Source organism: Mesoplodon mirus (genome assembly GCF_964341445.2).
Source record: "Mesoplodon mirus genome assembly, chromosome: X".
Classification (NCBI taxonomy): domain Eukaryota; kingdom Metazoa; phylum Chordata; class Mammalia; order Artiodactyla; family Ziphiidae; genus Mesoplodon; species Mesoplodon mirus.
This window is the reverse complement of record NC_138981.1, coordinates 57178006-57205411: the sequence shown is the minus strand read 5'-3', so window position 1 is coordinate 57205411 and position 27406 is coordinate 57178006. Positions and strand designations below refer to the sequence as shown.

Below are 27406 nucleotides of genomic sequence, written 5' to 3'. Positions count from 1 at the left end.
TTCTCCTTTTCCAGTGTTTTTTATTTGCACATTTAATATTCACAAATCATTTTACAGATTTATTCTTTTCACAGGTTCTTTATTTATAGGAAAGATCAGGATTAAAACAGAGCATCGAAGAGGACCAAGAAATTACCAGCAGAGATGGTGCAGAATACAAAGGCTCTAAAAGAGAACAGAGTGAACAAGAGCAGCGTGTAGCCACTTCCTACCAGGCTGGAACACTGACTTCATTAAGGCAAAGCCTTTAGTTACTGTGTTATTTCTTCACCCCACCTAGTTTAACCCAAATAGAAAGGCATTCTATTTTCACACTACTGCTCTCTGAGGTCTTAGGAATATAGCTGGTACTACATGTGACCAGAGGCATCCCTTGACTATAAACACCTGAATAGGCGCGTTAAATTTTGATGTGTTAACCATCCCTCTGGGAGAATTAAAACGAAAGAGGCAGAAGCTGCTTGATTCTTAAGACTTTGAGAAAAAGGGGAGGGGTGTATGTGTCTGGTAGTGGGAGGAGGGGAAAGAAAAGGGGCTCAAGGAGGAGTGAGGGCAGCAAACCTAACTCTTCCCAATGTATAACCGCTCTGTGTCTTTCTCAGATGCTACTAATATAGTATTCTAGTACTCAGAAAAAAACGAGTTATTGACCTCCAGTGAGCTGTACGTTGTAATGGCTAGTAACAGGGAACATACCCTGGGGAGGAGGTGTATTCATTTCATGCATATAACAATGCAATTCAAAACTGTGTCCTACTATGATCTCAGCTAATGTGTTTTCCTATTTTAAATCAATTCACTGTGTAACCTTGGACAATTTACTTAACCTTCCTGTGCCTCAATTTTCTACCAGTAAAATGAGGATTGTACCACTTTATGTTGAAGATTGGAGGAGGTGCATGAAAAGCACTTAAGAATAGTGCCTGGCCATATCCATAGAGACAGAAAGCAGACTGATGGTTGCCAGGGGCTGGGGAAAAGGGAAAAGGGGGATGACTGCTAATGGCTTTGGGGTTTCTTTGTGGAGCGATGGGAATGTTCGAAAATGAGACAGTGGTGATAGTTGCACAATTATGTGAATATACGGAAAAATCACTGAATTGTATATTACTTTAAAAGGGTGAATTTTATGGTAAAGTGTATCCCAATAAAGCTGTTACAAAAAATTCTTAAAAAAATAGAGTAGTGTCTGGCACACAGTAAGTGCCCAATAAGTGTTAGCTATTATTTGTAGTAATATTATTGTCACATTATTATTTAGCCATCTTATGACCTAAGTAAATCCCTAGAAATTCTTTATTTTTAATAAAAGCCCACGGAATCTAAAAAAGTATTTCTAATTTACATATATGCATTAACATTCACACATTTATTTCTATCCAAATTGTCTCAGAAATGAACAGTTCAATTAAGAAGCACAATTTCAGTATTTTACTCTGGAATAAAACAACTGCATGCAATGGATGTCTGATCATATCATGATAGGCTATAGATAAATTCCAATGACTTGATGTTATACAAGAATTGGAAATGATGGGAGATTTTCATTTTCATCTCCAGGAATAAACAGGAAGTTCAAATACAGTAAGTACTTAGATTATATAACGTACACAATTAAACCTTCAAATATAGGCTTGTTAGCCTTCTAATCACATTTTAGGGGACACTTTATAAAAAGACAAATACAGTAAACAGTAAAATGCTTACTACCCCCATGCCCTGTGACCCCCCCTCACCTTGCCCAAAAGAAAATCCCCACAATGAAAAGATACAACTCAACTCATGTAATAAACCACTTAAGAGGCAAAAGACTTGACGATTAATGACTGACTTTTAAGACTACACTGCAAAAAGATGTCCACATCAATTGAGTATTTATAATCTGAACAATTAAATCCAGTCTTCACCTTTCCTATTGCTAAAGAATATGACAACGGAGTCTCAGTCTCAGAAGCAGGAGCAGCAAGTGATAAGCCACGATGGCAGTAATGCACATCACATGCTTGAATTTCATCTAAAGCGTGAAACCTTCCAACTCCCGGAACAGGGTTTCCTTTGTTGGAGTCCCCTTCCCTTCTAGTCTTCCTTTCTATAATTAGCCACGTGCCTCTGCAGCAAATCAGGGAAAGCTGTGTAGAGGGTTACAACTTCCAGATACTCAGGTCTTCTGTGACAGAAAGCAATGTACTTTTTTGCATATATTAAGAAAATATTTATTTATACCCTCAAATTGACCACTCATTTTCAGAAAGATAATTAAATCTCCATTTTACCCGCCTTCATTTAAATAAAATAAAACCATTCCCTAAGTAACCCAAAAGCAACAGATTAAAACACAGAAGTTGCCTTAACACCCAATATGTATAATACCCCCCTCACACACACATAAACCCCACCAAAGTTGTGGCCTTAGGAATTTCTGACCAAATATTTAGCCTGAGTAAAATTCAGTGAAGATTTAATTCCCTTTTGAGAAGCATGATTATTTCTTTAATTTTACATTATAATCATTGGGATAGCTTACAAAACAACTTTGGAAGAGAGATGTTTTTAGTGGGAAGTTAGAAAATTTCAGACAATGTAAATGGATGATCATTTAGGACCAATTTTAAAGTCAAAACCAGTTTCAAAGTATTTTCTTTATCAAGACTGAAACACTTGCTTTGTGACTGCCTGGAGGGGTGGGATAGGGAGGGCGGGAGGGAGACGCAAAAGGGAGGGGATATGGGAACATATGTGTATGTATAACTGATTAAATTTGTTATAAAGCAAAAAAAAAAAAAAGACTGAAACACTGGCTTTGTCCTAACAGGGTTTATTTTGAAATTTAAAAGGGAAATTGAAACAAATACAAATACATAACCAAAATATCTAGATAATGCTGGGACAGAGGGGACCAATTTTGTAATGCTCTGTAATTGAATATCATTCCAAGTACTCATTTGTCCTAGTATTGTTCATTTGGTTAATCTGGGGATAGAGAAAGTATATTTTAAAAATTATATATCTATGTGTAGGTCATCTTTAAATACCAGGGAATAAATATTTAAACTCCATGATAAAGAAAAAATGTGGAATAAGAAATTCCTATCTTTATAAGTAACTATATTTACAATGAATGTTTTCTGCCTGACTCCTAATCTTTGTCTATTAAGAGTTTTTCACTGTGCAACTTATAGAAGGCAGCAGTTCATATTACCTTAAAAGAACCCTGATTAGCTCAGAATCAGCCTGTCCCAGACACTCTGCTCCCTGAAAATCCTTCATACTTGTGTGCATAAATAGATGAGAATAGGGCTTCCCTGGTGGCGCAGTGGTTGAGGGTCCGCCTGCCGATGCAGGGGGCACGGGTTCGTGCCCCGGTCCGGGAGGATCCCGCGTGCCGCGGAGTGGCTGGGCCCGTGGGCCATGGCCACTGAGCCTGCGCGTCTGGAGCCTGTGCCCCGCAATGGGAGAGGCCACAGCAGTGAGAGGCCCGTGTACCGCAAAAAAAAAAAAAAAAAAAATAGATGAGAATACAAGTAGGTGCACATGTGCAAAAAAGTACTTCTCTAAAGGAGAGCTAATTGGCTTTACAAATAAAGTCTAAAACCAAGAAAATAAATTGCTATCCGCAACCCGAAAAACACACCTAATGAAAAAACTGCTAAGCCCATTATGAAAAGGCGGCAGCTGTAAACTCAACTCATCCTACCTCATGCTCTTAAGCATCTAGTTGTTCTGTGAAATCAGCCATTAGAACACTAAATCCCTCCATGTTTACATGGTTAAATGCAGCCTTTGATTTAGCTTTACTTTTTAGTTAGAGGCCAGACTACACAGAATAGCAAGAAATTCCTTACAGCTATGCTGTGTCCAAACTGCCTCATTCTACCCTTAAGAGAAGGTGCCCACATGATAATATGCATTAGGGACCTACCAATCTAAATTTCTGAGGTCTTCTACTTGGGTAAGTTCAAGCATTGGTCCACTGAGAGCTTCAGTCAAAGGAAGATTACAAGTTGACTGCTAACACCTTAGCTTGCATATGCATAACTGGGGAGTAAGATTAAAAATTAAGAGTGTCCAGCCATAAAAAGAAACGAAATTGAGTTATTTGTAGTGAGGTGGATGGACCTAGAGTCTGTCATACAGAGTGAAGTAAGTCAGAAAGAGAAAAACAAATACTGTATGCTAACACATACATATGGAATCCAAGAAAAAAAAAAGGTCATGAAGAAACTAGGGGTAAGATGGGAATAAAGACACAGATCTACTAGAGAATGGACTTGAGGATATGGGGAGGGGGAAGGGTAAGCTGTGACAAAGTGAGAGAGTGGCATGGACATATATACACTACCAAATGTAAAATAGATAGCTAGTGGGAAGCAGGCACATAGCACAGGGAGATCAGCTCGGTGCTTTGTGACCACCTAGAGGGGTGGGATAGGGAGGGTGGGAGGGAGGGAGACGCAAGAGGGAAGAGATATGGGAACATATGTATATGTATAACTGATTCACTTTGTCATAAAGCAGAAACTAACACACCATTGTAAAGCAATTATACTCCAATAAAGATGTTAAAAAAAATTAAGAGTCTCACTGAGCTGCTATTAAGCATGGCAGAAAGGTGACTATACAGAAAGACTAAAAAAGCCTATGTTTTAGATGTCCTTTGCTTTTTTTTAAGCAACAAGTGCAGAATTTTCTCTAATCAAAATCTGAATTTTGCTTAGATGTCTTCTCCTCCCACATCTATGTACCCCTTTTCCAACCACTGTCATTGTCTTTTTAAGCTTAAGAGAAGTAAAATAGACTATCCCTTATTATTTATGAAAAGAGAGGCATATTCTAATAGTCATAAGGCAATATGTTTAAGAGCTGCACCTGAACTGGTATTCTCAAAACTGAAAATATAGTTGCCAACTCTATTCAACTTGCAGGATGTATCCACGTGCTTCCCGAGTCATTGGTTGTCACCCAAATGGACCACAGTGACCCCATCATGCCTTAAGGAGGCATTATACTGTGTGTACTATGCACACATATTTTAAAGAAATAACATTAAGAAGGAAAGGACGGCCTTTCAAACATCCGTTCCTTACATAAATGGTGACGGTGCTTTATGGTTCCCTTTTAATCTCCTCATATACCCAGTTACCAAATACCTCCAATATTAGACAAAAGAGGGCCAAAGGCAAAACTCCACGGTGAATTGCATCTTTGAAATGAGCTTTGAATTCCCTGGTTTTCAATTTCCATTTCCTGATTTACTGAGGAGTGAAGGTGAGAATCATCCAACTGATGACAAAGTAAAACAAGAAAACAGGATAAACAGCAAGGGCTTTGCGGTTTGGAGGCTGGCTATCAGCAAGGAAAGCTGTAGAGGCTAAACAAAGCAAAACAAGACAACAAAAAGGAGTATTTAATACAATAAGACTGTCACAACTACTAACATTTACTAAACTTGAAGGGGCCTGGCATAGTCTGGGACACAGAATTATACACTATAAGTTCAGTTACATTTGTGATCCTCAGAGAAAAAGGCATTTGGCAGCATAGTTTTCCAGACAGCTGAGGGCTACCTGTTTCAAGTATGAAAGCTTTGAAAGGTTTCAACCATTTAAGATGGAAACCTTTCTAAAAGGGGTTTCTTACCCTTTTCTGAGAAGTTACTGAACTGTGCTAAATAGGCTTACAAAACTCCTATGGCAAATGGCCTCACACTGCTGTGCTTTTTGAGTACTTGTTCTTAATAAGTTATCAGCTCTTTTAGATGCCAATCCTCTTGTCCATCCAGGAAACATATACTCATCTTTTTACTCATCAATAATCACCCTTCAAGGAAATCTTTCCTGAACAACCATCTGGTATCCTGCCACCCCAGGTAGAACTGCCCACTTACCTCTTCCGTGTCCCCACTATACCCTGCATAGACTTCCATTGCCCACCTGGAAAATTTTATTGCCCTTAAGTGTTTACATGCCTGGGTTGTGAACTCAGAGGATAGAGACCATGCCTAGCACAATGCCTGACACACAGTCTGTGCTTAATACCTATTTGCTGCATTACAGGAACTTCTCTCTCATCTAAGATTCTACTTGCTGAACCACTGTTGGCCTGGACACTTGATGACTAAGCTATTCAGAACTACATGTACGGTACATTATTAGACTCTAAGTGAGGGAATGAGGGGCTCTTCCATGGGTAGTTAAAGCACCCAAGCTTAATACAATCCTTGGAATATCAATTCTGGCCTTCTCAGACCTTACTTTTGGACTACTTCTTGGCTTTTAACCATGTTCCAGAGCAAAGAGATGTTATTGCACATAAAAATATGAGGCAGTCTGTCTATCCCATTAAAAAGAAGCTAGTGAACACTTCCAGTTTAAGGTGGAATTTTAAGAGAATTTTAGGAAAGTAAAAACAATGAGCAAATAGCATTCATTGCCACTGCTACAGCCTCTCACTAATCTTTAGCAGAATTTTCTGCTGAAGCAGACAAGTACTATGATACTTAACAACCTATACTGGGAGGTAGTATAGTACATTTCTAAACAGGTATGTGATCTGCTTGGGTTTGAAACTTGATTCCCCTATTCACTAGTCATGTGTCCCAGGGCAAGTTGCTTAACCTCTCTGGGTCTGTTCCTCATCTATAAAAATGCCACCAATAATAACTGTTTTTATTTATTAGGGTTGTTGTGAGGGTTAAATGAGATAATATATGTGAAGTACTTAGGACAGTGCCTGGCCTACAGTAAGCAATTGGTAAATGCTGGCTATTATTATGATTCATTTGTCAGGAAAAGGCTCAAGTCATTTCTCAAGTCACCTATGCCTCCTATATGCCAGGACTAAGCTAGGTCTAGTGTAATCTCCTTTTTCAACCCTATCCATTATTTAAGGATTGAAAAAAAAAAAAAAAAAAAAGACGTGACTCTCCACATCTCAGAAGTCCAGATAGCCAACTCAGATAAGATGAACATTAACCCTACTGAGAGAAGACGGTTCTATGGATGACACTGGCAACCATATCACTCATATGTAACTTATAAGTTACACTGCTCCTCATCTGATCTTCATCTCTAACTCATGCTTTGGTCTGCTCTGTTACTGTAGAGATAAGTACGTTCTTACCTACTATAGACCAGGCAAACATCACGATCACCACAAAAAGCCGGACCATGAAGTTTATTGGTCCTGGCTCAGCCAAAAGTACCAGCCGGCAAACCAGCATTGCCACCGTCAGGGGAAGTATACAGTAACCCAGCACACAGAGGCTCTGAAAAAAAGATCTAAAAAACAACATACATCCATAAAGATCATAAATATAGCTGATCTGTATCATGATACAGCTTATTACACAGATTTCTATGTATCATGGATCGTTACCTTCCTTCAGATACATAATACCTATACCCTAATGTTGATTTTATGAGGATAGGCCTCTGTATTAAACATGTGCTTTAGTTTTGCTCTACCCATACTCTCCTCCTCTCTGCTTAAACTCCTTAAGAGTCAGCCATCTAGGATCTAGATGATCTGCTCTAATTCCTAGAGACCTCCTTCTCCCACTGAACCTCTAAGAATGGTGTTTCTTAATCTTTTCTGGTTTACAGACCTATTTCAGAATTTGTTGAAAACTATGGGCCATCTGTTCCCAAAGACAGACATAATCTTCTAACACAAAAAATTCTGCCTATGATTTCAGGGGCTGGAGAGAGAGCACTGAAGCTTATCAAAGGACCCCAGATAATTTAAGGTAATTTAATTCAACTAGGTTATCTCTGTTCAGTGGTTTTAAGAGAACTTTCTTTTTGGCTCTCATTTATTTTGATTTTTCTTTTTGAAAAATATATAACTAGCCAGACTTCCTTAAAAATCTAAGATACATAACCTGGCAAGGGAAAAAGGATGCATTTTAATAATACTCACATGTTTCCTCCAAGAAGTTTTGAGTTGAGGGTGATGGTAACTGCACCAAACCAGACAATGACAAACACTTCTGCAAACTGGGGCCCTCCATCTTTTTCGCTATCTACAGAGCCTCTCTGAAGCATTCTGTGACAAAGAAATGGCATGAGAATTGCTTAATCTTTTATTTAGAGCAACAAAGTTACGGCATGGGTTCTCAAACTTTGAATCAGGGAGCTGCCCTAAACCTCACCTGAAGATCTATACTATATAGGCTGTACAAAAGGAAAATGCCTGAAGTATATGGCAAGGCTCCCTTATTTCAAATTCCAAATGCCTCAGGACTACAAGACGTTCTCCATTTGACCTCATGGGAATGCTTAAATGGATTACCGAAGACCTTTTTTGGTTAAGCAGAGGGTATAAACTGAAGGGCTAAATGTGGCTCACAGACATGAGGTTGTTGGTCCATACAATACTTAAAATGGTCTTAAATTCAAGTTGATGTTATTTTAAAATTGGGAGGTATTTCTGGATTTTCTCGAAAAATCATAAGAGTTTGTAACACTGGACCTGCATTCGTACATGGCAACAATCAGGTGCAGTTCACACAGCAGCAGATCCCTTCACAAGGGCTTCTGGTAATCAATTCGCAATGCATGCATGTACACATTTGAATTTGTAATCCTTGGGTTAAGGTTCTAGTTCTGGCATTTAAAAATGGAAACAGTCTATAAACCTATTTAGTTGTTGATTTTTTAAAATCAAAACATACAGATTATCACGAAAAGGCTTTGCTTCGAAACTGAGTAACTGAACAGTCACTTATATCCTCTCTGAAAATTTTACAGATGTAAACTGTTTTGAATTTTGGACTCAGAACACTTGTACTCTGTGCCATTTTTTCCAGTAACAGAATAAGTAACATCAAACTCACAACCTCTTCTTATTACAAAGTATAGAGAAGTCACACAGTAAGTCTTGTCCTGCTATGCTATGTGCCAGTACAGGCTTTTGTATTCTATGGTTCTGCATACTCCATTCCAAGTCCTGACAATCCAGTGCAAAGAATGCTGGCCCTCATCACTTGTTGTCTGGAACTCCTATTGCTTCAGCATGGTATGACGGAAAGAACATTAACTGGCCTGGAAGGCAGGAGACTCAGATATTGATCCTAATTCTGTCACTAGATATGGAAACTGGAGCAGATCACTTGATGTCCTGGGACTCCAATTTTCTTCTCTGAAATAAGTGGGATTAAACTCTATAATCTCTAAGGTTAATCTTTCAAAACTAAAAAGGTATATGCTCAGAGCTTCTAATATAAACCCTTTCATCAAGGCACTGAATTGTTTCCCTTGATATGGTTATTAAAGGCATAAGATAGAGCACTCCACGTTTTTACCTAAATTACCATGTGCTTGACTTACATTTAAAAATGGGTAAAGAAGCCAGTAAGAAACTTGAATTTAAAATCATAAAAGGTTCGGCCTGGAAAGGACCCTCAACCATCTCCTTTTACAGATATGGAAAAGGAGACCCAGAGAGGCTAGGTGGGAAGAGATGTGTAATAATTGCAGAGGTAGAGAATGGGCAGTCAAGGAAACCTGAGGTTGAATTCCAGGTCTACCACTGAATATGTGACCTTGGTTCAGTCCTCAATCTCTGAACGTGAGCTTGTTTGTCAAGAGAGGAAAAATATTCACTTCTTGTTATGAGGATAAGAGAAGGTATTTAAAAGTTTTCTGTAAGCTGAGAAAAATCATTATACAAATTTTGGTTATTAGTGGCCGAAAGTCACTCTGCTGATAGCAAAGTTAGGATGAGAACTCAGAACTGAATCCTAGTGCAGTATTTTTTCCACTCCACCTGTGGTTATATTCCCCTCTCCAGCAGAACTTTGCTTTCTTTCTGTCCTTTCCCTTTACATACAATGCATATGGAAAACGTAACACTTTGAAACATGATCTTGCTTTGAACTCTACCACTTCTACTCTAATGTATTCTCACTTATGCTTTTAGTAAATTTTAAAAGAATTATGTTTGCAAATAAACAGTGCTTAAACCTACAGATACTTAATTCACTTAGCTTAATGAGGTACATGAGTGTGAATAAATGTTGAACAGAAATGGCTAAAACAGGATAAGAAGTCATTGGTAAATGAAGGTGGGCATAATTTTCACATCTTTAAAGTCCATCACTCTTTGAATTGATCTAGAAAACTACTTGACTTTTTAGATTTAAATACATAAGGAGTACAATATGCCACAGAAGTCCTAAATGAAATATTCAGTCAAAATCCCCTTCAATTTTGAAACTCCATGAAAAAAATCTAATCTATCTCAAATGACAAAGAAAGGAAATATAAGTACTTACAATGCAAGTGTCACACAAAGGATCAAAGGGCCCCATAAATCCCCTATAAGAAAAGACAGAAGACTGTTAAGACACAACCATGTAGTGTTTTCTGTCTTTATTCCAATATGTACCTCTCCCACTCTTAGAATTCAGACATCAAGGCTCTCCCTGTCTGCCCAAGCCTTCCCACCTCTGCTATCCCTCTGCTGACCCTCCCTGCTCCCCAATTCTGAATGCCTTTCTTCATATATCCTTTAAATTTTGTTCACTTCACATCCCACAAATCAACCCTCTCCCCACCTACTAAGCCACATTCCAGCATGCTACAGTTAAAGACCAACGAGCAAGGAGTCAAAAGACTTAAGTGCCCTACCCTGCACCATCAAACAGAAGACTAAAGCCAAGTCACTTTACCTATCTGAGACTACATTAGACAAGGAAAGTATAATCAGGTTCACCTCACAAATATGAAAAACAAAGCTGGGAAGAAGTGATGTTCCCAAGTTTCCGAAAATAATTAAGTGTGGGTGTGGGACCAGAACCTAGAACCAAAACCAGAATCTTCTGATTCCTACTACAAAGTCCTTTCCACTCTGCAATACTGTTTCCCTTTCATAATTACTACATTGAACTAGCACAGAATTTCTGTTCTTATAGGTGAAAAAACAGCCCAACACTGGTAATTTCATAGGGTTAAATGTTAACAGACAACATGAAAACTTTTTGAAAACTATAAAGGCTCTGTCAACATTAGGTCTAATAACTGTGGCTCTCAATCAATAGCTGTTGGGTGATTAATAAACCAACAGTTCAGTAACATACAGCTTAAAGCACAATTATCTTCCTCAAGTAATATGAAAAAAGGTACATATACCACTTCTAACTTTAACCTCACTTGTACATAACTTTACTTGAAAGAAGTGTGCATATGGACATACTTACATCTTTTTCTTTAAATAAGTAATTTTGACACCACTGTGGAAAGTTTGTTAAAGATGTAAAAAAAGAAAAACCATAATCCTAACACTCTAATAAACTATTGTTTATTAAATAAGCAATAAATTGTTAAAATTTATCAACTGAAAAGCTGAATTCAAGTACAATTGACATTAATACGCTTTTTTTAATGCAGTGACGACTGTTTTTAATTTGTAAAAGATTCATAACAGTATTTTGTAACTATTCTTATTCTTGTGAAATACACAAAACACAAAATTTACCATTTTAGTCACTTTTAACTGTACAGGCACGGAGTATATTCATTGTTGTGCAAGCACCACACCATCCATCTCCAGAACTTTTTCATTTCCCAAACTGAAACTCCAACCTATTAAACAATAACTCCTCAATACTCCCTCAGTCCCTGACAACCATCATTTAACTTTCTGTCTCTATAAATCTGACTACTCTAGGTACCTAACATAAGTGGAATCATATATGTCCTTTTATGTCTGGCTTATTTTACTTAGCATAATGTCTTCAAGGTTCATCCATGCTGTAGCATGTATCAGGAATTTCATTCCTTTTTAAGGATGAATAATAACCCATTCATATATGGCATATACCATGGTGTATATAACACACTTCGTTTACCCATCCATCCACTGATAGAGGTAAGAGTTGTTTTCACCTGCTGCTATGAACACGGGTGTGCAAATACCTGTTTGAGTCCGTGCTTTCAATTCTTTTGGGTATATACCCAGAAGGAGATGTGCTGAATCATGTGGTAGTTCTATACTATAAATTTTATATACTATAAAATTATGTGGTAATTTTTTGAGGAACCACCATGTTGTTTTCCACAGTGGCTGTACCATTTTACATTCCCCCCAGCAATGCACGAGGGTTCCAATTTCTCCGCATCCTCACCAACACTTGTTATTTTCTGTTTCTTTGACAATAGCTATCCTAATGGATCTAAATTGGTATCTCATTGGATAAGACAGCTTTTCTGAGGAAGAAACCTCAACCTCAGAAAAGTTAACTGTCTTATCCAAGATCACACACTATTCAAACACTGATTTGCCCATGCTCTTTCCACTATATACGAGCTGTAGCAACCATGTGTCAGCTTCAACCCACAATGTACTATGTTGAAAAAGATTCTGACGCTGCATCCAATTGCCACACAGTGATGGCACATTTGCCACATATTTGACATCCTTATATTACAGCTGAAATGCTGCCAAAATAGAAGGTACACTCATGTACAACACCATTGTTACTACTCTCAAACAACAGATTCAATTTTTTTCTGACAAAGGGTACTAAGAAAAACCAAGAATGCTTGAAAAGAAAAGGTCTAACAATTTTAAGAATAAATTCTAAATAACAGCATAATTTTCTGCAAACACTGTTTTGGAACTCCTAAAGAAAGCAGTCAACAGACTAAATGATCATTCTGAAAATAGAAATGTCAATAAAGTACTATTAATTTGTTAAACCTTTAATGGGTATTAGCTATTATTCTAATTTAACATTTACACATTTTGCCTTTCCCTTGGAAATCATTAGCTCTTTGGTTGAACAAAGTCCCTATGTCTTTGCCACTTCCAGAAATATTCTTTGCAGTGTCTATTATAGCAGGTGAGAATACACAGTCTATATTTATTGATGAGGACAATATATTCAGCAAAATCTTCCAATCTCTGAAATTCCATCCTAAATTTTTAACTTTTTTCGAAAACTTCATTTATATATTTTTTCATCCTGCAAAATGACATCAGTTTTATTACCACAGAGCCTTTGCCTTATAAAATACTTATGATAAGGTATGATGAGAAACAGTAAAGCCTCAAAATCCTTATATACTTACAATCTCTCAAAAGAGTATTGCTTTTCCTTGGGTACAAAACATGCATGAATTTCTTCCCAACAGCTTTTAGATCACGCATCTGAAAGACATAAACAACTTGTACTGTGATGACCAAGGTTGCCAAGCAGCCCCCTCACTAAATTTGCTAAAATTTCTTTTATTTCATTCTCCTGGGGGCCCTTCATTGAATTTTGGAGCTATAACTCCACTTTAATTCCTTCACTATACAAACAAACCAGAGAGGTGGGGTTTTTCTATTAACTCCTTTTTCTATTAACTTTTCCTATTAACTCCTTAAGCCAACATCTAACTCTTTACCACATTCATCAGTTCTGTTGTGATTTTTTAAACTCCACAAAAGAGAAACATAGCCCTCCTGTTACTTAAAGAAATGAAAATAATAGCACTAGTAAAATCTGCTCTGCAAAACACAGTACCTAACTTTCAGTTCATACTTGATGAGGTCACAAGGGGGTAATCAGCTTGCTCCCAAGCTAACACATTCTTCACAATATGTAAAGTCAATTAATTTTCAACATTCCCATACATTCTGGCAAATGAATCCTAGAAGCCAGATTTTTAAAAATCAAGACATTTAAAGAAGGGTACAGTCATATAAACATAACCTCTCAAAATATAGTTGAGGTAATTCTGTCCTAATTTTTTCAACCTAGAAATTTCTTCATGTCATTAATAGTTCTTTGTAAACATGACTTTTAATGGTTGTTTACCATTCTACCACAAAGATGTAACATAATTTACTTAACCGATTACTCTTCTTTGCAACTTTCCCCCATTATAAATATTGCTGTAACAAACATCTTTGTATAAACATTTTTCTGTATTTTTAAAAATACTTTTGTATTAAAAAAATTTTTTTTCCTTATACTATACCTAGAGAAGCGGAATTATCACCTCAAAAAGATTGGACATTTTAAGCTCCTTAATATCCATTACAGCCAAACTGCTTTCCAAAAAGGCTGTACCAAATTATTCTCTAGGGGAGAACCTTAAATTTCAATAAATAAAATACACTGAAAACCAGTGAACCAAACAAAAGTATTACAAAGCACTATTAGCTACTTAGCCCCATGACACTGAACAGAAGTTCTCTCAACTTGTCTAACTTACAATGGTATTCTGAACAGATTCATTCAATGTGGAGCTGTCAAATTCCCGAATGCGAGATCTCATGGGAATGGTGATTTCTCCTTCCACAGGGATGTCTTGTGAGATAGATATATCTGAAAGGCCTGCAAACTGAGAAGAGTTAGGGACAAAAATTTAAAGCCTGTAATAAACTGTAGGATTCCCCCAAAGACATCATCATTTCCCAGAGAGCAGGACCATGTCTTTTTGTAGGGTTTTATACAGTTTTTAAAATAAGGTGTTAGCTCACCAGACATTGAACAATGCAGTTAGCTAAAATTCTCAAATGCTTATTTCTTTTAACTTAAAGAAGGAGATGGCAACCAATGGAAAAAATTATAAAGTAAATGGCAGAGACTTTCTTGCCCTCAAATATTTGGTTTCTTTCAAGCATGAAATCTTTTTTTATATCCTTATCGGAGTATAACTGCTTTACAATGTTGTGTTAGTTTCTGCTGTACAACAAAGTGAATCAGCTATATGTATACATATATCCTCATATCCCCTCCCTCTTAAGCCTCTCTCCCACCCTCCTATCCCACCCCTCTAGGTCATCACAAAGCATCAAGCTGATCTCCCTGTGCTATACAGCAGCATCCCACTAGCTATCTATTTTATATTTGGTAGTGTATATACGTCGATACTACTCTTTCACTTTGTCCCAGCTTCCCCATCCCCCACACCCGTGTCCTCAAGTCCATTCTCTATGTCTGTGTCTTTATTCCCACCCTGCCACTAGGTTCATCAGTACCGTTTTTTTAGATTCCATATATGTGTTAGCATATGGTATTTGTTTTTCTCTTTCTTACTTTACTCTGTATGACAAACTCTAGGTCCATCCACCTCATTACAAATAACTCAATTTCACTCCTTTTTATGGCTGAGTAATATTCCGTTGTATATATGTGTCACATCTTCTTTATCCATTCATCTGTCGATGTACATTTTGGTTCCTTCCACGTCCTGGCTACTGTAAATAGTGTTGCAATGAACATTGGGGTGCATGTCTCTTTTTGAATTATGGTTTTCTCAGGGTATATGCCCAGTAGTGGGATTGCTGGGTCATATGGTAGTTCTATTTTTAGTGTTTTAAGGAACCTCCATCCTGTTTTCCACAGTGGCTGTATCAATTTACATTCCCACCAACAGTGCAGGAGGGTTCCCTTTTCTGCACACCCTCTCCAGCATTTATTGTTTCTAGATTTGTTGATGATGGTCATTCTGACCGGTGTGAGATGATACCTCATTGTAGTTTTGATTTGCATTTCTCTAATGATTAATGATGTTGAGCATCTTTTCATGTGTTTGTTGGCAATCTACATGTCTTCTTTGGAAAAATGTCTATTTAGGTCTTCTGCCCATTTTTGGATTGGGTTATTTGTTTTTTTTTGATATTGAGCTGCATGAGCTGTCAAGCATGAAATCTTAACAGGATATAAGCTAGTAAGATTGCAGAACTTTTAGTGACCTTTCAGTGATCACATCTTAGCACAGCCACAATTCTGTTGCACTTCTGCTCCTTAGTGGGCTCCAGTGGCCTCTGCTGGCTAAAAAGGAGCATTATGTGAAATCTAAAGGGAAACTGGGAAGAACATGGAAATAGCAAAACACATCATTATTTATACTCTTTTTACCAGATTACTGGCAACCACAGATCAAATAACATTTCCAAAGTGAACTGCAAGATTGCAAACTTTTAAACTCTTACGTTCATATGCCAAATTTGATTACTGTGACTGAAACTCTAGAATCTTCAAGTTCCTAAGAAAACAGAAGCAATCCCTTCTCATATGGTTTTTGGCCCAATGTTTAGTGGGCAATAGTTACAGGTAAATGAAATACAAGACAGTATACAAAAATTTTAGGAAGAATAAGGTTGTTCAAAGAACTTATGAAAAGCAGCTTGTCAATCACACTCTTAATAAGGAAATGCAAATTAAAGCTACTTGAAAATTCTTCACCTGTTAGACCGGCAAAAATCCAAGTTTGACAACACATTCGGCAAGTGAAGCTGAGGGGTAAAAGCACTCACACACTGCTGCTGGGGAGACAAAATGGTACTAGGCCCTATTGAAGATGAATCTGGCAATATCTAGTACATTTATATATGGATTGCTCACCACTTTTAGGAGTCTAAACTGGTAAAAATACAAAAAGACATATACACACACACACACACAAGGCTCTTCATTACAACACTACCTGTAAAAGCAAAAAACCTGAGAGTAGCCCAAATGCCCATCAACAGAGAACCAGTTGAATAAAGCATGGTATGTCCACATAATGGAGTGCTATGCAGCTGTAAGAAGGAATGGGGATATCTCTAAAGAACTATTATGGAGTGTTAAATTAAAAAATAATGTGGAGGAAAGTGTGTATACATGCTACTGTTTATCTGAGAAAAGAGGGGATACAAATATATATACATATCTGAATATCTTTTAAATATAAGAAATAAGTCATGTAATGTGACCTGTCACATGTAATGTAAGAAATGTCATAGATTTTTTTTAAAAGAGGCTTCCTAATTAGGAAAGGAGGGAATAAGGTGGAGGAAACAAGTAGAGAAGTTAGTCTTCTTGGAACACACATTGTTCTGTATATATAACTTGAAATCATATAAATACTTCACAGAATTATGAGACAAAATTAAAATTTAAAAGCAGTCCCAAAAACTGAAAGAAAAATGAAACAAATGAACCTACTGAATTAAATACACAACCACACAGAGAGCAACTATTTCAAGTGACTTTACAACACTGTAATTTGACTTCCAATTAGGATGTAGAAAGCTGGAATGAGCATCCCATCCACTAGAACAATGAGAAAAAGCTAGATTAACTACAAAATCATAACTTTCCTTGAACCCATCAGAGAGCTGAGGTTGTGGGGCAACCAAGTAGCATGAATGAAATCTAAGGAAAGACAGGCACTTACTTCCAAGAAGAGATGGGACATGAGCACTGGCTCATCTGTAGCGAAGCAAGAGAAGACAACAACACTGGGCATCACACAGATGGTTAAGAATTCAGCTAAAATTTAAAATGAATTGCTAAAGACCAAGTGTTGACTGGTGTGAGAGTACAGCGTCCCTGGAAGCATTAGACACAGGAGGCATTCACACCCACTTTCAGGCTCTTCTCCACAGACTTCCATTGGTCCAGGTGTGAGGGGAGTAGCTGCCTCTTCTGAGAAAAGCACAGAGACTGGCTCAGACCCTTCTCCCCTACAGAAAAAAGAGCCTTAAAGCTGCTGGGGGAAGATGAGCAAACTCTGTTGTCTCCAGAGCACAGGAGAAAACCTACTGTGGCTGGGGAAAGGGAAAAGACAAACCTCACTACTCCTGGAGGAGGGGTGGGAAATCATCCTGAGGCCAGACTATTAGAGTCTCCCTTCAGCTGGGGAAGACAGGATCACTGAGAAAGTCTCACCCAGGAAGACTCAGGGACACGTGACCTACCTAAGGCAGAGGCTGGACCAAAACAACAAAGAATCTCCACCTCCCAGGTACCCACCACAAGGCTAACAAGTATGCAGTAACAAGCAATAGCAGTCTAGTGCTAAGGAAGGGACTAGAGCTTGGAGAGAAACTCACTATTTTATGCAGGGGCAAAGGGAATGCAGAAAACTAAGCATAGAGGAGGAACATTAAGAAAAACACTGGGAAAACCTAGTGCCCACCCTAAGCACAAGGTAATAGGAGAGGAATTTGAAGCTGATGATGCATTGAAGGTTCCCATATCAAGTACAAAACCCAAATACAGTTCAACTCCTTACTATATTGACTTAACCTCCATAGTAACAACTTAGCAGAAAAGATGTGCCATTTCCAGGCAGTCTCTACTGTTATATATGATGGCCAGCGATCAATAAAAATTTACCCCTTCCCCATAAACACACACATGCACACACACACACACACACATACACGGGGAAACAACCTTCTGTGAGAAGACAAAGCAATTAAACCAGACTCTGAGGTGACCCAGATGTTAGAATTTCAGAAGAAAAATTTACCATGAATACAATTAATACGCTAAAAAGGCTCTAGTAGAAAAGATATATGCATGAATGATGGTGAATTTCTGCCAAGAGATGGAAACTGTAAGAGTCAAATGGTAATGCTAGAAGTAAGTGAATATAGTAACAGATGAAGAATGCCTCTGACAGCCTTATCAGCAGACTCAACAGAGCCAAATAAAGAAATCAGTGATAGGTCAGTGAAAATTATCTAAACAAAAACAAAAAAAGAAGAGTTAGAAAAGAAAAAAATTACACACATCAAATCATTGTATTGGGGCTTCCCTGGTGGCGCAGTGGTTGAGAGTCCGCCTGCCGATGCAGGGGACACGGGTTCGAGCCCTGGTCTGGGAAGATCCCATATGCTGCAGAGCAACTGGGCCCGTGAGCCACAACTACTGAGCCTGCGCATCTGGAGCCTGTGCCCCACAACAAGAGAGGCCACGACAGTGAGAGGCCCGTGCACCATGATGAAGAGTGGCCCCCGCTCGCCACAACTAGAGAAAGCCCTCGCACAGAAACGAAGACCCAACACAGCCAAATAAATAAATAAATAAAAATTTTAAGAATAAATAAAAAAATTTTAAAAAGAGATAAATACCTAAAGACAAAAGCAAAAATCCACAAACCTAGACACATTCACACTACTGAAAACCAAAGATAAAGAGGAAAACCTTAAAGGCAGCCAGAGAAAAAAGACATTGCAATCAGAGGAAACAGGTAACAGACATCTCACCCAAAACTACACAAGGCAGAAGAAAATGGACACACCTTTAGAGTGCTGAACAAACAAAACTGTCAACCCAGAATTCTAAACCCAGCAAAAATAGCTATTAAAAATGAAGGCAAAACAATGACTTTTTTCAGATGAGCAAAAGCTGAAACATGCACTACAAGAAATGTTAAAGGATGATCTTCAGAAAGGAATATGATATCAAAAGGAGATTTGGATTTACACAAGGAAATGAAGATAACCAGAAGTGGTTTAAATGAAGGTAAATATAAAAAATTTTTATTTTAAATTATTCTAAAAGGTGATTGCCTAAAGCAGAGGTCACCAAACTTCTTCTGTGAAGGACCCAAATAGTAAATATTTTAGGTTTTGAGAGACAAATGGTTTCTGTTGCAATGGCTCAACTCTGCCACTCTAGCATGAAAGCAATCAAAGACAATACATAAAAAATTATGTTTGGGGGGCTTCCCTGGTGGCGCAGTGGTTGGGGTCCGCCTGCCGATGTGGGGGCACAGGTTCGTGCCCCAGTCCGGGAGGATCCCACGTGCCGCGGAGTGGCTGGGCCTGCGCGTCCGGAGCCTGTGCTCCGCGGCGGGAGGGGCCGCGGCAGTGGGAGGCCCGCGTACCACAAAAAAAAATTATGTTTGGCTGTGTTCCAATGAAACCTTATTTTCAAAAATAGGTAGTGGGCCAGACTTTAAATTATAAATATATAACATTTAGGAGATAACTGGAAATTTGAACACTGATAAGATATTTGATATTAGGGAATTATTGATTTTTTAGATGTACTAATGATATTGTGGTTATGTTCTTTAAAAACAGAATCCTTATCTTTTAGAGATACATATCAAATACTTACTAATGTAATGATGCTGGGGATTTGCTTCAAAATAGTATAGAGGGGGCTTCCCAAGTGGCGCAGTGGTTGAGAGTCCGTCCGCCTGCCGATGCAGGGGACATGGGTTCGTGCCCCGGTCCGGGAAGACCCCACATGCCGCGGAGCGGCTGGGCCCGTGAGCCATGGCCGCTGAGCCTGCGCGTCCGGAGCCTGTGCTCCGCAACGGGAGAGGCCACAGCGGTGAGAGGCCCGCGTACCACACACACACACAAAATAGTATAGAGGAAAGTGGGTAGGGCTATAGAAGAAAGAAGATTGGCCATAAACTGGTAATTATTATTGAAGGTTGGGTACCTGAGGGTCCACTTCACCATTCTACTTTTGTGTCTTTGAAATTTTTCTTAATAAAAAGTTAAAAAATGAACAAAAAATTCCTAATTTTAGGGACCATCTAAGTTCTTTTCCCTTTTTGCCTCCCCTCCCCAAGCCAAAATGAATCTAAATATAATCAAGCCTCTAGATCTTAAAGTTTACAGGAAATATGTGGACAGAGGCACATAATAAAAATACCACAAGGATACAATCAGCCAAATACAGAAAGTGGAGAATTCTACAAGAGAAATGACTGAATTTAAACAAATAAATTACATTAAAAAGAGGAGAACACATATATTAAAAGAGACTTATTGGGACTTTCCTGGGGGCTCAGTGGTTAAGAATCTGCCTGCCAACACAAGGGACACGGGTTTGAGCCCTGGTCTGGGAAGATCCCACATGCCACAGATCAACTAAGCCCATGCACCACAACTACTGAAGCCCACGTGCCTAGAGCCCATGCTCCACAACAAAAGAAGCCACCACAATAAGAAGCCTGTGTACTGCAACAAAGAGTAGCCCCTGCTCGCCGCAACTAAAGCCTGCACGCAGCAACAAAAACCCAACACAGCCAAAAATAAAATAAATTAAAACAAACAAACAAAGGAAAAGAAATGTTCCTTTACAAAAAAGAGAGACTTACTAACCAAATGCAATTTGTTGACCTTGTTTGGATCCTGATTTGGACAAATTGTAAAAACACATTTTTCTTTTAGAAAATTGGGAGGTGAACAGAGATTAGATGATATTAAGGAGTGATTATTATTATGTTATGTGTGATAACAACAAAAAAAGTCCTTACCTATTAGGGAAACATACTGAAGTATTATGGGTAAAGTGATACGTCTGAGATTTGCTTTAAAACACTCACAAAAGATCATGAAAGACAAGGAAAGACTGAAGAACGATTACAAACTGAAGGAAACTACGGAAAAATAACAGCTATATGCAATGTGAGATCCTGGATAAGATCCTGGAACAAAAAAGGACATTCGTGGAAATCCTGATAAAATTCAAATAAGATCTATAGTTTAATAGTGTTGTACCAACGTTAACTTCCTGGTTCTGATCACTGTACTATGGTTATATACAATGTTAACACTAGAGGAAGCTGGGTGAGGGGTTTACAGGAACTCTCTGTACCATTTTTGCAACTTTTCTGTATGTCTAAAATTAGTTCAAAATAAAAAGGTTAAAATAATACTCTAGAAAAAAATATGGTGGGGAAATAAATGAAATAAGAATAGCAGAATGTTGATAGGTATATGGGATTTGTTATACTACTCTTTATTTTATTTACATATTTGAAAGCTTCCGTAGTAAAATGGTAAAATATATCCCTTCCTTGTTTCTGCCATTCCCTCAAACTACTCTCCTTCCTCTCCTTTTCTCTGATCAAACTGCTCTTCACACTCCCACTCTCTTAATCCTTTGTAGTCTACACTAGTCTTCCCACAGCTTTACTGACAGTGCTAATAGTGACCTCATAATCAAGAATTACAAGAATCTGGGGACTTCCCTGGCAGTCCAGTGGTTAAGACTCCGTGCTTCCAATGCAGGGGGTGCAGGTTCGATCCCTGGTGGGGGAACTAAGATCCCACATGCCACGGGGCATGGCCAAAAAACTAAAAATTAAATAAATGAAAGAAAACCTGCAAGCAAACAAAAGAAAAACAAAAGAAATACAAGAATCCTTCCTCAGTTTCACGCTTTGAATATTCTTCAGCACTTAATGCGTAAACCAACCTGTTTTGAAGTCATTATTCTCCCTTTACTACTGCAACACTGCCCTTTCAAGCTCCAGGATTGCTTGTTTTGAGGTTTCTTGCTGCCTGCTACTGCTAGGGTAGACAGGGCAGTGCAGAAGGAATGGGCTTTGAAGCCAAACAGGCCTTTGCCCTCCCTTGGAAACAACACTGCTACAAGAATTAGATAACACCTGCATGTCACCTAGCACATAGTCAATGCTCAACATGTGGTATCTGGAGAGCCTTGGTTAAGAGTGCAAGCTCCTGGAGGCAGGCAGCCTGAGTTCAAATCCTAGCTCCATCATTTACTACCTGTGTGACAATGAGCAGGTTCCTTTTCCTCTCTGTGCCCCAGTTTCCTCATCTGTAAAACTGAGATAATGGTACTATCATCACAGGGTTGTCCTGAGGAAGAAATATATTAATACAAGTAAACCACTTAGTAGCAGGCTCACAGAAGGGGAAAGATACATGTCAAGAGTTCAGGTTCAAGATTCTCAGGGAGTCAATTCAGGTTCTGTCACTGCTGTAGAAAGTAGAAAGTATTTAGCTAGCCTTTGTCATTTGTTCCTGGGAGGGAGCCTCTAAACTCCTGGGATTTCCTAAATGATAGTAATATTTTTGTTATTCATAGTGGGCCCTAATAGTTTAGCTAACAGGTGAGCCCTGGTAGACAGCTAGTTTATGTTAATGAGATGACAGCATGGTGGCTAACCACTGCTAAAATACCAAACACAAGATTAGAGGATTGGGCGGTTTGAGTCCTGTGATATAAACCTGGCCTCTTGGAAGCGGAGGAGGCAATGATCCAGTCAACCACACCTACATAATGAAACCTCAATAAAAACTCTAAATATGTGGGTGAGCTTCCCTGGTTGGCAATATTCTGCATACTGTCAACATCAATGTATCAGGAGGGTAACAGGGTCCTGTCCTGACTCCACAGAGAGAAGACAAGGACGCTTTGTGTTAGGGACCATCTCAGACCTCAACCTACGCATCTCCCCCTTTTGCTGGTTTCTGTTGTATCCTTTTGCTATAATAAAAGTGTAATTTTAAGTACAGCATTGTCCTGAGTTCTGTGAGTCATTCTAGGGAATTACAGAGCCTGAGGGGATCACAGGAACTCCTGAATTTATAGCCAGTAGGTCAGAAGTGAGGGTGGTCCTGGTCCTGCAGCTGGTATCTGAAGTGCGGACATTCTTATGGAAGACTGTGCCCTTAACTGGGGAAGTCTGGCCTAACTCCAGCTACTTGGTTTCAGAAGTCACTGCAGTCACTAAAGTGCCATGTGATTCCCACTCATCCCCCATCCCAACCCTTCCTCAGTATCTCTTCTCCAGAGAATTAGTGACATTGCTCAGCGAACTGAGCCAGGATCTGTGGCTCTCTAGCCCCAAATATGAGACAATACCACCAGGACCTCAGCTAGTGGACCCTGCTCTCTGACTATCCCCTCAGTGGGGATGAAAGGTGACTTGGACCCCATGTCCCGCCCCTTCCTCTGTGCAGGCAGCCTTGTGCACATACATACACATGTGTGCACATAAACACATGTGCACACTTTGCTGCCTGGCTTGGGCCAATGAGGGGAGGAGATAGAGGCAGGGCCAAAAACACACAGTAAAAGCAGGGACTGCAGCCTTAAGAAAGTGGCTGGGAGCAGATGGCTCATACTATTGACCAAAATCCTAAAGAGAGAAAGGAGTCAACAAGGTGGAGGGAGGGGTGGGGTGGATCAAGCAGGAAACAGTTCAGTCCAAGATGTGGGGGTGGGGGCTTAGTGGCATGGTCTCTAGCCAGCACCTTCCTCTGGGACCAGCTTCCTTCCAGACCCCAGGCTACAGTGATTATTATGGCTCTTTTTCCTGCTCCTTAAACAGACAGGCAATAGACAGGCATTACCCAAGATTCTGTATTTTCAACTCTATGCAGATGACTCCTAAATCAACCTTTCTAGTCCTGACCTCTTGTGAGCCCTGAAGTCCATATTTCAGTGTCCAACTACCTGTTGGACATCTATTGGATGGCCTGCCAATATCTCAAACTAAACATTTCTAAAAGTGAATTCATCAACTTTTAGGGCCCTCATTCTCCTCTTCTGTATTTCTGTTCAGGCTATCACTTCCTCCCATTTGTCTATAGCCTTGCTTTTCAAAATGTGATACTGGGAGGAGCAGCAGCAGCACCACCTGACAGCTTATTAGAAATGCAGAATCTTAGGCCTCATCCCAGACCTACTAAATCAGAATCTGCAATTTAACAAAATACCCCAGATGACTGCTATGCACGTTAAAGTTTGAAAAGCACTATGTAAGACACATTCTCCCTAGCACTGCAAACCCTCGAGGACTCCGCCTTACTCCAATCTTCACATCTGCCACTGCTGTAGTCCAGACAGTCATCAATTCTTCCTGGAACTACCGCAACAGTTGCATTGGTATCCTAGATTCCAGATACTCCCCATGGTAACTCCTCTGTTATGTTGTCAAATTCATGATTTAAAACCCTTCCCTCCTCAAAAATTTCCAGTGGCTCCTTGTTGCCTATTAAACCTCCCGGCATAGTAGTCAATAAGAAGAAATAACACTACATGATAATTATGTGCCAGGCACTCTACCAAGTGTTTTATGTGTTTTAACTCATTTAATCCACCAAACAACCCTGTAAGTATTACTTTATCTCCATTTTACAGACAGGGAAACTGAGGCATGGAGGCGTTTGGCAATTTCCCCAATATCCCACAGTTAGTTAAATGACAGAGCATAGAACCAAACCTAGACAACTTGACCCCAAAGCACACATCCATAACCACTGTTCCATACTGCCTCCCTAATTTAGTAGCCTTATCTTTTAAGGTTTACCTCCTAATACTTCCCTGTGCTTCAGCCAAAGTAATCTCTCTGTTGTTCTGCAAATGCATTAGCACCTCCTAAACTCTGTACCTTCACCAATGAGAGGCTGTGTAGCATTACTGGAAATAGTCTTGGTTTCAGAAGCAGACCTAAGTTCAATTTTCAGCCTAGCCACCCTAGGGAAATCATCAAATCTCTCTGAGTCTCATCTCCTCACCTGCAAGTAAAACATAGTTCAAAAACCACCTAACTGAAATAGTTGCTGTGAAGTTTAGAAAATATGCAGACGATGTTTAGTATAATCCTGGCACATCGCAGGTGGTCAATCACTGATAGCTCTTATGCTCACCTGCAATTCAAATCCTACCCATCCTCTGAGGCCCCCTCAAATATAACTTCTACCATGTAGCTTGCTTCATCACCCCAACTAGACATGATAGCATCTTCTCTTAAGTTTTGTTAATATTTTATGTGTAACTTTCTTATATGGTGTCTTATTTTAGCGTTATACATTTGTCTTATCCCTACAAATTAGACTGTAAGCACCATAAGGACAGGCCATTTGTATTTCCTAAAGCAACTAGCATAGTGTATTACACACTGTGGGAGTTCAATAAACATTGTTGAATAGAAGTGGACTGGATACTGAGTAATGAGTAACCAGAACCACTAAAATTAATTGGAGGAAAGCTTCATAAAAGAGGAATGGGTCAGTTTAGATGAAAGACAGGAACTAAAAACACCTAAGCACCTGTAACTACGTCATACCAGGCACTATGAATATATTAGTTCATTTAGTACTCTAATTCTGTGGTGACTTACTATCCTCATTTTCCAAATGAGGAAACTGGGGTTCAGAGTGACTTCCTCAAGGTCAGAAGTCTTCCATGAGAACTTGGACCTACTCACTCTCTTTCACCGTTGTATCTTCAGTGCATAAAAGAGTGCCTGGAACACAGTGGATACTCAATAAATATCTGTCAAATGAATGAAGTGATGAACAAACAGAGCTAGTAAGCAGAACCAAAACTAGAATCAATTTCACCTGACTCCCAGGTCAGTCCTCTACTATGTTAAGTTGCCAATTTAAAACAGAGAAAAGGGATGTACCATTTATTGAGCAACTACTATATAACTAAACACTATTTGGTATATAACTAAACGTTGTTTGGGAGGAGGGATTGGGGGGCAGAATGTTGAGCTGACTACACTCAGTTATGGCACTGACTGTATTAGACACTTCACATTGTATTAGACACTTAACATAATTTGTCATTTCAACTTTGTAAAAACTCTTTGAGGCAGGTATTTTTATCTCCATTTTACAGATGACAAAACACTCTCCATGAAATGACTTGCCCAAATTCACACAAGCGGCAGAGTGGGTGATAACTTTACCTCCAAGTTAACTTTAACTCCAAAGCCTGTGTTCTTAAATACTTGTCCAGGCTTTGGAGTTGTAGTATTTGCAGTCGAAATCCTATCCTCTGCAGAGACAGGAGCAAGAGAGCATCATGAAGAGGACTGCAAGGAGCTGCGACAGGGAGGGCAGGGATAAAACCAAGACTACTGGGGGTCACTGAACAAATCAACAGTCAAGTTATAACGTCCCATGGGAAGTAATCTCTCATTAAATCCCAGAATGCTGCTACTCCAACAAGGGCTAGCGACAAGTCTCCATAAAATGAGGGGACAGCAGATGCAAAGATACTTAAATCGCCTAAAGCTCAGCATTTAACAAAATGCAGGGGACAAGGATGAAAAGGAAAGTGAATGAAAGTTTCACAAGAAGGCGTGGAAACAACGCGGGTGGGGGGAAGCGGTTAGCCCAAAGAACAGGTGCAGTGTTGGGACCTGTTCCGGCATCGGGTACAGAAAGGACCTGCCGTGAGGAAGGGATTCCGGCTCTTTCACGCCACGAGCCCGTCGCCCGACTTCCTTAAGGGGCATCTGCCTCACCCTCGGTCCCTTCTGTCACAGAACCCAAGCTCACCAGGGGCCTGGGCGTTGCTGTCCCTGGGTCTCCGGGAGACTCCGCCGCTTCCGCCATCCTGGCCCTCCTTCTCCCGGGTCGCTCCCACAGTCCTTTGCGGAACCTGAGACGTGGAGGCCGCGGCCCGTCAGCGCGTGTGCGCGTGGCGGCCGCGTCAGCGAAAAGCGCCTAGCAGCTGCTAGCGGCCCCGGCCCTCGGCCCTCCTCCCTCGTCCTCTGGGTGGTGGGCAGGGGTTAGCCGTCGCCTCGCTTCCCTTCTTCCGGGCCACGGGTCTCTCTAGACACGCTCCCTTTTTAACACTCCACCCCGATTCTCAGCGCACTCCCGTCCGCCGCGGGGCCGCCGCTTCCTTCTCTCCGCCTCCCACCTCTTCGCGCCCGCCCCCGCCCCCGCCCGCGTCTGCTTCCGGCTCTCTGGAGGAGGGTCGGTGTGCCGCCTCCCACACCAGCACTGCACCTTAGGGAAAAAGCCTGCCCCTCCCCCAGCGGCCGAGAGACCTTCTTTCCCAGTTGCTGAATAAAGGGATGAAGCCCACCTTAACAACTGTTCCCTCCATGTCGCTGTCGCCTGGATGATTACCTGCGCTTCTCATTCCACTACTTAGCAGCTTCCCACTTACTGG

The 27406-nt window shown here is 39.8% G+C and overlaps 1 protein-coding gene across 1 annotated transcript; it reads right to left on the bottom strand.

Moving 5' to 3' along the window:
• Positions 1-27106, bottom strand: YIPF6 (Yip1 domain family member 6). The gene is made up of 7 exons (XM_082609027.1): positions 26785-27106; positions 14202-14330; positions 13071-13149; positions 10274-10316; positions 7918-8043; positions 7120-7277; positions 1-5368 (listed from the first exon to the last, which is right to left on the bottom strand). The coding sequence occupies exons 1-7, from the start codon at positions 26839-26841 to the stop codon at positions 5250-5252; spliced, it is 711 nt and encodes a 236-aa protein (XP_082465153.1). The 5' UTR covers positions 26842-27106; the 3' UTR covers positions 1-5249.
• Positions 27107-27406: the final 300 nt, after the last annotated feature.